This window comes from Podarcis melisellensis (genome assembly GCF_964234715.1).
Source record: "Podarcis melisellensis genome assembly, chromosome: 11".
Lineage (NCBI taxonomy): Eukaryota > Metazoa > Chordata > Lepidosauria > Squamata > Lacertidae > Podarcis > Podarcis melisellensis.
Window position 1 is genome coordinate 60,458,718 of NC_138543.1, and position 12,032 is coordinate 60,470,749.

Here is a 12,032-nt window from a genome sequence, read left to right on the forward strand (position 1 = left end):
CAGTGGAGTAAGAGGCAAGGGTGAGGGGACACAACGGATTATAAACTCATGCATGGCATGGAGAAAGTTGATAGAGAAGACTTTTCCTCCCTCCTTCATAATGCTAGGACCCGTGGATATTCCGTGAAGGTGAATGTTGGAAGATTTAGGGCAGATAGCACTTCTTCACCCAGTGCAGAGTTAACCTATGGAACTCCCTCCCACTGGAAGCAGTGATGGCCACCAAACTAGATGGCCTTAAAAGAGGATTAGACAAATTCATGGGGGAAGAGAGGACTACTCTCTTTCTCCTTCTGTGTTGGAACTCCTATTTGGGGACTTCCCTGGCTTTTTTCTGGCCCGTGTAGGACCAGTCTGGATAGTTGGCCTTGGTGAAGACTTGACCTTTTCATCCCCAAAAAGGTTTTTGATTGAGTTTCCACTGAAATGAGGCTGCATTTTAATGTTTTAATGTTGTATTTTAATCTTGTTTTTTAAGCTGTATTTCAATCAATTGTTTTATATTTGGTCTGAGCCCAGTTTTGGCTGGGCAGGGCGGGGTATGTATGTATGTATGTATGTATGTATGTATGTATGTATGTATTTATTTATTTATTTATTTATTTATTTCTACTACTACTACTACTACTACTACTACTACTACTACTCGTGGCTAGTAGCCTTGGTGGCTCTGTTCTGCATCCCCAGCAATGCTCCTGAATACCATTTGCTGGAAACCACAGGAGGGGAGAGTTGCCCTTGCGCTTGGATCCTGCGTATGAGTTTCCTACAGACGATGCTGTACAAGTTGGGCCATGGGTCTGATCCAGTAGGGTTATGTTCCTCTCCCCAAGATACCCTCGCAAAGCCACTTCCGCCCTGCAGAGGTGGTGAGATTGCAGGCGTCACGGCACAGCGCGATTGGGGGAATCCCCGGGCATGTCATCCCCTGGCTAGCCAATTGGCTGGCTTTGGGGGCGTGGCCTGCCCTATTTAAGGCAGGCATGGCCAGGGAACTCCCTCTTTTCCCGCCTACCAGCTGTTCCTGTTTCCCACCCTCTCACCCTTTATAGGTTTTCGTTCCTTGACCTTGCTTTGGACCTTGGTTGGTTGCCATTGAGGGGCCTGGTAGGAATTTTTCCACTTGGCAAATTGGCACCAGCCACTTGGTTTTCGCCTACCTCATAGCAAATCGTCACAACTTTCTGGGTATTGGTGGTTAGGCATTGGTATTGCTCTGTAGATGGAAGAGGGGAGGTAGCGCCATCACCTGCCCCACATATTGAAGGGTAGTCCGGTAAAGGATTCCGGGGGGCGTGGCCCTGTCTGAAGCCTAGGGAGGTGAGGGCCTAAGGCACGCCCCTATTGGTGACCCTGGGGGAGTTCCTAGTTGATGTGCATCAGCAGAACTCCCCCTAAAGGATAAAGGTAAAGGGACCCCTGAACATTAGGTCCAGTCGTGGCCGTCTCTGGGACTGTGGCGCTCATCTCGCTTTATTGGCCAAGGGAGCCGGCGTACAGCTTCCGGGTCATGTGGCCAGCATGACTAAGCTGCTTCTGGCGAACCAGAGCAGTGCACGGAAACACCATTTACCTTCCTGCTGGAGCGGTACCTATTTATCTACTCGCACTTTGATGTGCTTTCAAACTGCTAGGTTGGCAAGAGCAGGGACCGAGCAATGGGAGCTCACCCCGTCGCGGGGATTCGAACTGCCGACCTTCTGATCAGCAAGTCCTAGGCTCTGTAGTTTAGCCCACAGCGCCACCCGCGTCCCTAGGACTTCCCCTACTGCTGGTTAACCCTTCCCGGACTTCAAGCAGATGGGCTGAACCCGGATATAGACAGGACCAATGCCTAAGCCAATACCGCTCATCACCTGTAACCAATACAGTTGTGGCCTTACAGTATTTAGCCTATTAACATTAATAATTGTGTTATGTGTCTTTATTTCCACGGGGGGGGGGGGGGGAATTAGCCTTTACTGATGCTTCGCTTTCCCAAGCCATCTGTGTGAAAGCAGACCCAGCAGAATTAATCAGAGCCTTGAGAAGCACCCAGAGCTGCGAGAGGAAGGAGGAAAAGAGTGTTGTCCTTTTTCCAGCTTGCTCCTTCAGCTCCACAAAGGGAAGGTGCTAGTGATCTGGCAACCACCCTCAGCACTTCAGGACCTAAAGTTGGAAGGAGCGACTGGTCCGTGTGCGTCTCAGAGCGTTTGCAAGCGTCAGGGAGAGAACTGAAGGGCAGCATGTTGGTGACACCTGTCCTATCACAATGTCTCCTAAACCTCTAGTACTTGAAGCAGTGTCCCTGTCCCCCCAGTTAAAATTGGAGGCACACCTCCTTCTTCACTCAAAAAGATACAGAAATAATAATAATAATAATAATAATAATAATAATAATAATAATAATAATAATAATAATTTTATTTATATCCCAAGCTTCCTGGTTCAAAAACCGGTCTCAGGGCGGCTAACAACAAATTTTAAAACACTTTAAGACAATTATGAAAACAGCATAAAATACGGTATAAAAACATGACTATCAATAAAATTCAAGTTACAGATAGGTAGCCGTGTTGGTCTGCCATAGTCAAAACAAAAAAAAATCCTTCCAGTAGCACCTTAAAGACCAACTAAGTCAGTTCTTGGTATGAGCTTTCGTGTGCATGCACACTTCTTCAGATACACTGAAACAGAAGTCACCAGACCCTTCTATATAGTGAGAAGGTGGGGAGGGGTATTACTCAGAAGGGTGGTGGGAATGGGTGATTGGCAGATAGCTGTGATGAGCCTGTTGACGACTCTTAACGACTGCAATAGGTCTTACAGGAAAAGGCAAGGGGTGAAAAGGTGAAAAATGACTTTGTTATGTATAATGAGATAAGAATCCAAGGTCTTTGTTCAGACCAGGTTTCTCCATGGTTTTAAGTTTGGTGATAAGTTGCAATTCAGCAGCTTCTCTTTCCAGTCTATTTCTGAAATTCCTTTGTAGTAAAACAGCTACTTTGAGATCTTGTATAGAATGTCCTGGGAGATTGAAGTGTTCTCCTACTGGTTTCTCTGTCTTGTGATTCCTGATGTCCAATTTATGTCCGTTTATTCTTTGGCGTAAGGTCTGGCCTGTTTGTCCAATATAGAGAGCTGAAGGACACTGTTGGCATTTGATGGCATACACAATGTTAGACGATGAGCAATTAAATAGTCCCGAGATGGTATGTGTGATGTTGTTGGGGCCAGTAATGGTGTTGTCCGGGTGTATGTGGCAGCAAAGTTGGCATCTGAGTTTATTGCAGGCTCTGGTGCCAGTGTCCGTGTTAGGTCTGGTTGTAGTATTATTGTGGGTTAGGAGTTGTTTGAGATTGGGTGGCTGTCTGTAGGCAATGAAAGGTCTTCCTCCCAGAGCTTGAGAAAGAGAACTGTCATTGTCCAGGAGAGGTTGTAGATCTCTGATGATGCGTTGTACTGTTTTAACTTGGGAGCTGTATGTGATGACTAGAGGTGTTCTGTTATTTTCTTTTTTGGGGCTGTCTTGCAGCAAGTTCTCTCTGGGTATCAGTCTGGCTCTGTTGATCTGTTGTCTAACTTCATCTGTTGGGTATTTTAGTTCTAAAAAGGTTTGCTGTAGATGTCTTAGGTGAGAGTCTCTGTCTGTAGAATTGGAACAGATGCGGCTGTAACGTAGTGCCTGGCTATATACAATGGACTGTTTGGTAAGTTTGGGGTGGTAGCTAGAGGCATGTAGATATGTTTGTCGGTCAGTTGGTTTACGGTATAAGGTGGTGTCTATGTGCCCATCCTGTATTTTTATAGTAGTGTCCAAAAAATGTATTTCTTGCATAGATTGATTCATTGTTAGGTTGATTGTGGGGTGAAAATCATTGAATTTCTGGTGGAAGGTGTTCAGGGTCTGTTGACCATGTGTCCAGATGATAAAAATATTGTCAATGTATCGCAGGTACAAGAGAGGTTTGAGTGGGTAGGAGTTTAGGAAACGTTGTTCTAAATCTGCCATGAAGATGTTGGCATACTGTGGGGCCATGCGGGTGCCCATTGCTATAAAAATACAAGATATGTGATTGCCTTACCCTGTATATGTCTGCTATCACTTTGATTGGTGAAATAATTCCCATTTGCCATTTGGAAGAATTTTTTATTGGGCAGCCTGTACTCTTTGGAACTCCCTGCCTCTTGATTTCAGCTAGTGACCTTCACTGAACTTCTTTTTCTTTTTTGGTGCCTGATAATAACACCCTTGATTAGACGAGCCTCCCCAGAAGTTTAGGAAGTTGATGCGATTTTTAATCTGTTTTTTAGCCTACTGCTGTTTTAGCTTTTTGAAAGCTTTCCATGATTGTTGTTAAGTTTTCTTATTTATAATTTTGTTGTTTCGTTCTTTCTGTCAAATGTTTTGATGTTTTTTTTTGGTGTGGTTTTTTTTTTATAACCAAGGGGTGGTGTATAAATTTTATGAAACGAACAGTCAATAAATAATTATATATTTTCATGGACCAGCCTCCAGAGCAGTCAGGCACAGCTCCCCCTATGAGACAGCCTTGCTAAAATGACCTATTAGCCTCCTGCCTGTGCTCTCAGTCACAGCTTTGGGACTGGTCTGGACTGTTCTATTTCTAGGCAGGAAACCTGCTCTGTGCAAGACCTACTAGACCGCTGCTTCCCAAATTTGGGGGGGTCGGAGAGGAGGACGTGAGCGTGCTTTTAAGGTCAAAGCATTCCTTAAAAATTTGAACCACTGTGGAAGTTATTTCCTTACCCTGCCCAGCATTGAGTCAACTGACTATATAGCACACAGTCACAAGAAACAAGTTCCGCAGCTAAGATAATTCAGCGCATCCGCCTTATTTGTCTGTGGACATCTGCTGATGAAGATAAGGAGTTCTGCTTGTTTCGTTTTGTTTAAAAACCGCAGCGGGGAGCTGGATTCAAGGCCAAGTCTGCAAGGCACGGGAGTCAGCTCACCACCCTTCCCAGTTACTGCTACACGGAGCAGTTGCTATTCATAGGTTTCCCCTCCCAGTTTTGAAATACGTACAAACTTTAACCACATTAATGTATGCTCCTTCGTCTACCCCATCTTCCTGGGCTTGTTTGGCATCATAATGCATTCAGTAAACTAAAACGTAGACACGCAAATGTTATTTCTGCTGCATAATTTCGTGGCTGCCTTTGTTTTATGGCGTTTCTGTGCAACATCTTGTGGCTGAGTGGAGTTTTGAGTTGTTTTACTGTTGTTGTTTTTTTAATAATAGCCCTTCACAAATGAAAGGCAGTGTATAAACTTAGCAAATAAGCAAATGGCAACTCACACAAACTATGAAAAATGCCCCCATGGTTGCTATTTTAAGCATAGCATGGTTGCAGTTTTTGAGGCATTTGGGTCACGAAATCTGCAGTCTTTGGGGCTAGTTTGTTAATTGCATTTATATCTTCGGGTCCTAGTCTGAAACTTTAACTACTGCACCACACTGGGGTTGCGGTTATGTGGGTTGTCGGTGCCATTAATGGTTTTTAAATTAATTGTGTGGTTTGAATTTGATACTTATCCGACAAGTTATAGCACTTTGGTCTTTGTTTATGACATACTGTGCTCCTTTCAGCTGCTGTCAGCTGAACTCGGGAACTCCTGAGTGGGCCTGACTCTGGCAGCACAGATGGCATTGGGTAGAAGATTTAAACAGTGCAAAATTCAAGCTGGACTTGCAAGGGAAGAAGCAGGTGGCTTTACCTGCAAGGAGGAGAGCGTAGAAGGAAGGAAACAGCCCTGCATATCAAATTGGGACCCCTGTCAGGCCTAAGATATCCTGAGGTTCCCCACCTGTGATTGATGCTATGCTGCCCTGGGCTCGAGATTGGAGAAAGGGGAGGATATACAAAAATATATATAAAATATCTAGCTTGTTGGCTGCCCAGTACAACCCACTCCTGCGATTCCTGCATTGCAGGGGATTGGACCCTTTGAGTCCCTTCCAGCTCTTCGGTTCTGTGATTCTATGGCCTACCTTACAGGGTTGTTGTGAAATACCGTATTTTTCGCTCTATAAGACGCACCAGACCATAAGACGCAACTATGTTTTGGAGGAGGAAAACAAGAAAAAAATATTCTGAATCCCAGAAGCCAGAACAGCAAGAGGGATCTGGCTTCTGGGATAGCCTCTTGCTGTTCTGGCTTCTGGGACAGCCATGCGCAGCCTCTCCCGGGCAGCGGGATGAAGGCTCCCCCTGCCCGGAAGAAGCTGTGCGTGGCTAAGCCAGTAGCCAGGACAGCAAGCAGGAAGCCTCAACGCAAAGCCTCCTGAGCGAAGAGGCAGAAGCGCTCCCGCTGCGCTCAAGAAGCTTTGCGTGGCTATCCCTGAAGCCAGAAGAGCAAGAGGGATCAGTGCGCACCAATCCCTCTTGCTCTCCTGGCTTCAGAGATAGCTGCGCAGCCTGCATTTGCTCCATAAGATGCACACACATTTCCCCTTACTTTTTAGGAGGGGGAAAGTGTGTCTTATAGAGCAAAAATTACAGTAACTGCAAGCAATACTGCCTAAGGCATCTACGGGTAAAGAATACACGTGCAATGGGTTTGGGAGGACAGGCCCAGACAGAAGGGGGGCGGCATATGGGCTACTTGGCCCGGGCCTCCGATTCCAAAGGGGGCCTCTGTCAGCATATTTACAATTGTAGGGGATGCACTGAGGCGAATGTGGAGGCGCAAAGGCGGTGGTGGGTGGATTCCCTGGGGCACTGGCTGGCAGCGCAAGAGAAAAGCTTCCTGGCGTCTGGAGCGGGGACTGCGATAGGCTCTGCAGAGGAGCGCGGAACGGGCGCCGGGTAGGTGGAGGCGACCAAGGCTCCATCAGCCAGGGCGCCGTGAATGTGATGCTGGACCATGTTTCTCATGCTGTTAAACGTTGGTGAGTTTTTGTTTGAAATCTTGTTTGCCAAAATTTAAAACCACACGTACCTCAAAGATAAGTGTGTTGGCTATCTCATCACTATTTTTTTTTTTTGAAAATGATGAAAAATTGATGGAGATGTGGCCATTTGTTTAAAATTTTGTTGACTAGGCCAGGAATATTACTTAGACCTGAGGAGTACATATAGCTCAATGAGGATAAAATTTGGTGGTTTTTTTTTTAAAGAAATAGTGGCTTATGAGCAATTGTGGCTTTCTCACAAGCATACATCTTTTTTAAGAGTAGAATAAGAAGATGGAGAAGTTTTAATTATAATTATAATTAAATTATAAATATTCGTCAAAGTTGTCTACTTAAAAATAGATTTTTAAATACATTATTGAACTATTAAAAATTGTATAATACATTTTAAAAAGAATAATGTATTGATTGTAAAATGTATTTAAAATTATAATACATTATAAAAAAATTTCGTTATATACTTATTTATTTATAAGACTTCAGTTATCCGCCAAGTGCACGGTTGCTGGAGCAGCATTGCTTGACTTGGACCACCCCACTGAGGCTAGCGGCGGAACTGGGAGGAACTGGGCAGGGTGGCGTGGCTCATGCCTTCCTGGGTGCTGGCTCTGGGAGTAGGGCTCTGGCATGATCTAGAAAGCTGCGATATCAATGTAATAACTAAACGAAATAAATAAGTACTAGTGGAGAGACAGGTGTTGCACGATGGAAACCTAGCAAACGTTGGGGGGGGGGAGCACTGCATCGTGTACCACCAGTTGGGGGTGATGGTGGTTTGGCAGCATGCAGGCTGGGAAACTAGCTTAGGGACAGAGCCTTGGACAGAAACCACTTTTCTGAATGAGCTTCGCCTCGGAGATAGACTTAATTTTTACTGCCTGTGCGCCATCTACACAGCAGAGGGCGCCGCTCTCCCAAAGACAGACCAAAGACCAGGAAGGTTTTGGTGTTTTCACACAACCATCAGTCATCTTTTCCTGGGGAGCCAGCTCCCTCTCCCATTCCCAGACTTGCCATAGTGGGATCCCCAGGCCAAACGGCAAAAGCCCCCAAGCCCCCAGCTGCCAGATCTCTCTAAGCTGGCACGCGCATGGAAGCGATATCATGGCGTGAGTTTTTTCCAGCCACCCCTTTGGAAACGTTACAAGAGGCTGTTTCAGGAGAAGGGCTCTGAGCATCGCCACGGCCAAGCTCCTTTGTTATTTTTGCTATTGCCAAGAGGCATGGAGCCATAGAATGTTGATAATGCAAGCTTGATACATTTATAGTACCGAAACATTGAGGATTTTTAATGTTGTGATATTTGCTATTACGTTGTTATGAAATTCTTTTTCCAGTAGTTGGTGCACTCCTGTTATAAGCCATGTGGGTAAAGGTAAAGGGACCCCTGACCATGAGGTCCAGTCGTGGCCGACTCTGGGGTTGCGGCGTTCATCTCGCTTTATTGGCCGAGGGAGCCGGCATACAGCTTCCGGGTCATGTGGCCAGCATGACTAAGCCGCTTCTGGCCAACCAGAGCAGCGCATGGAAACGCCGTTTACCTTCCCGCCGGAAGGTACCTATTTATCTACTTGCACTTTGACGTTCTTATGAACTGCTAGCTTGGCAGGAGCAGGGACCGAGCAACGGGAGCTCACCCCGTTGCGAGGATTCGAACTGTCGACCTTCTGATCGGCAAGCCCAAGAGGCCCTGTGGTTTAACCCACAGCGCCACCCTTAAGCACTGTTCTTTTTGTGGAAAAGCAGGATACAAATAAAATTAATGATGAGTGCCTTATTCATGCCTGTTGTCATAAGCTCAAGTTGGGTGTGGAGCCCACCTTGTCCCAAAACTCGGGGGGAAGATTGCTCCTCTCAAAGCCTATTAATGCACAATTTCCCTTCCTTCTCATTATAACTCTCTTCAAAGCTCTTTTCCCCCCTGCAAGGCCTCTGGCTCCATCCCCTTAACCCCCCATTGCTAGCTGCAACCTCAAACTCACAAAATGAATTTAAATAGCGACAAAGGTAAGGAACCTGCTGTACAAATTTCCCTGGGGCACCTGGCTGGACACGGTGGGAGACCCAGCAACTCTGTGTTGCCCCTGAATCTCTTGCAGCCAGGAAGCCTTGTTAGACCCCCTTTGTGCAGAGGCACTATTGCCACAGGGGAGTTTTACCCAAGAGCTCTTGCTGGATCAGACCAGCGCCCCTTCGGGTTCAGTGCCCTTTCTTCCAGCAGCCAAGCAGAGGCTCAAATGGGAAGTGTGCAAGCAGAGCGGGAGCACAAGAGCACTTTCTCCTTCTGTAGTTTCCAGCAACTGGTATTCAGAGTATCCTGCTAATAGCCAACAACAGAGCCTTCTCTGCCATGAACTTGTCCGATCCTCTTTCAAAGCCAACCAAGTTGGTGGCCATCTCTACTTTTAACCATGCACTGTGTGACAATGCCTTTTGTCTCTTTGGGATCTTGCAACACTCAGCTTCCTTGGAGAGGTAAGGGTAAGGTAAAGGACCCCTGGACAGTTTAGTCCAGCCAAAGGGGTGTGGTGCTCATCTTGCTTTCAGGCCAAGGGAGTTGGCGTTCATCCACAGACAGCTTTCCGGGTCATGTGGCCAGCAGCACTAAACCGCTTCTGGCACAACGGGACACCGTGATGGAAGCCAAAGTGCATAGAAACATCATTTACTTTCCCGTCATAGTGGTACCTATTTATCTACTTGCGCTGACATGCTTTCAAACTGCTAAGTTGGCAGGAGCTGGGACAGAGCAACGGGAGCTCACCCCGTCGCAGGGATTCGAACTGCCGACCTTCTGATCGGCAAGTCCTAGGCTCTGGGGTTTAGCCCTCGTTCCTTGGAGAGCTGCTAGTGTTATAAGGGGATACAGACGATTTCCTTTGTGCCATGTATAATTTTACACACCTCTGTCATGCCTCCTCCTCCCCTTTCCTTTCCAGCGGTTCTCAACCTGTGGGTCCCCAGATGTTGTTGGACTACAACTCCCATCATCCCTGAGCTATGGCCTTGCTAGATAGGGGTAATGGGAGTTGTAGCTCAACAACATCTGGGGACCCACAGGTTGAGAAAGGCTGCTTTAGACCAAACCGCCCCCCTCCAAGGGTTGTACCTGCGTCAGGAACTTGTTTTCACTCCACAGGGCCAACGGAGCCTCATCGTAGGCCTTCTTCATGGTATTCGGAGCCCTGTAGGAGTCCGTGTAGGTGCTGATGGGGGTCTTGGTTTTGTTGGCGAAGAGGAACATCTTGACTCAGGGACTGGCAGATCTTGGAGAACTTGGGAGTCACTGGGATAACTGGTGGGGTACACTTCATCAGAAGGGACGTCTTGAGCCTCAACTTCATCGAGTTCACGGATCTCCCCCCAGCTGTTGCTGCCGTGACTGGTCAGAAGGGGAGAGGGGCTCTTCATGCCGGTGGGGCAAAATTGGTGAGTGGCTTTTCTTGAGGGTCATAGCCCCTCCCAGCAGCCAGCCTCTTGCATCACGTGTGATGTCACAGTTGGCAGGGTCAGTGCTGCAGAAGTGGGGGGAGAAGGCCCAGAAAGGCATGATGGGGATAAGGGCCAAAGGCTTTGAGTAGGAGAAGTGGCTGGTTCTGTGGCAAGGGGGGCTGGCTGGCTGGCTTGGAATCTGCGCCTTGCCGCCCCCTGGAATCAGGGGGAGCCCCCCTCTCCCACTGGAGGAGTCCTGCCTTGGAAATCCTCTCTCCCTCCCACTACTTCCTAGCTGCACATTGCATACTCTCCTGTTTATCACTGTTTTTAAGCTCTGAAGTCACTGTCGCGATAGGCAGACGAGATGCTAGCAAAACCTGTAGCAGAATCTCTCCTATCCAAAAGCACTTGGGTCATGCAGACCTAGAAAAGTGAGGTCAAGGAGAAGACTGTGGCAGGTAATGGATGGGAGAAAGCTGCTCTGTGGCGTCCACTTGCTTGAGGAAGGATCTGCACAGCCCTTCCTCTTCAGAGCACAGAGCCTGTGAGTTTGCAAAATGCTCCCTCTTGTGGGGACTAATGGGCTTTTGCAATTTTTTTTTTAACTTCGCACATCAAGTCGTCTGCAAAGTAACCTCTTGAGAGCAGCTGCTACATTGCAGAGCGTAGAAGCATATCCTATGGTGTATACTTAAGCTGTCACGGGGTACAGACACCCACCTACCCAGGTGTATTCTGCAAGTGCACAGTAGAGCACAACACACTCCCTTGCACTTTCTATCACAGATGATCAGTAATAGCAAACAATTTTTCTGGTAGGGAAATTTGTCAGTTATTGCTCATCTTCTGACCGAGGACTCCCCAAAGTTCTTTAATGCACCATTTGAAATCATCTGCACAATGACACTAAGCATCACTTGGAAGTCCACATCCGGATCGAAGCATGTTTTTCGCTCCCTGCTGTGGAATTGGTGCACAAGTGACCCTCACTGCTGGAATATTCACATAACAGCACTGCAAAAGGATATTCTGAACCGGTCCTTAAGAGTGAAGATCAATGGTTTAAATCAAACTGCTAACTGGGGTGGGGAGGGAGGAAGAAGAAGAGGAGAGTCCCTATTTCTACTCCCATCTCTGCTACGAGGCACAGATGCATATTTTTATAGAAATATGTGCGAAAAAACAAGACACAATTGACTGGATCGGAAGCACAGAGAAGCCTGCTTTGGACATGATTCAAGAACTGGGCCTGTACAGAGTGCGACAACAGCTTAACTAGATTTCAGAGATCCGCTCAGGGCAGCTGCTTTGCAAATGGAATAGGTGCAGCTAGGAGCTGCAAGGCTTGCCAGGAAATAGCAAACTCCAGCCTCGCGAGTCCATTTTTGGTCTCTCTGTGCAGTGCGTACAATGGGATGGAGTGGGGGTGTTTGTTTGTGGAAGGGCCAGGTTCCTGCAAATGCTCTGCCACACAGCACCCCTGGAGAACCTTCTGCCATGTAGCTTCCTTTAGAGACCATACACCCGTGTTGTGAGACGGGTTAAAAGTGTGTCTGTAATGCACATCTGTCATGGGTTAAAAATTAGGCTGTCGCATGCAAGCCCCTCAAGCTCACAAGTTTCCTGGGATTAACTACTGAAGGGTGCTAGTCAAGGAATGTTCAAGATCAGGACAGC

At 47.1% G+C, this 12,032-nt stretch overlaps 1 protein-coding gene across 2 annotated transcripts in view; it reads right to left on the reverse strand.

Annotated features, from left to right (window-relative positions):
* Nucleotides 1-10,353, reverse strand: part of SPMIP6 (sperm microtubule inner protein 6) — a 29,583-nt gene extending 19,230 nt beyond the window's left edge. The window contains exon 1 of one of the 2 annotated variants that reach the window (XM_081929989.1): nt 10,030-10,353. In XM_081929989.1, the coding sequence (XP_081786115.1) occupies nt 10,030-10,164 (135 nt within the window). In that variant the 5' untranslated portion in view covers nt 10,165-10,353. The remainder of the gene's footprint in view (nt 1-10,029) is intronic. The other variant, XM_081929991.1, reaches the window with a different exon arrangement.
* Between the last annotated feature and the right edge of the window lie 1,679 nt (nt 10,354-12,032).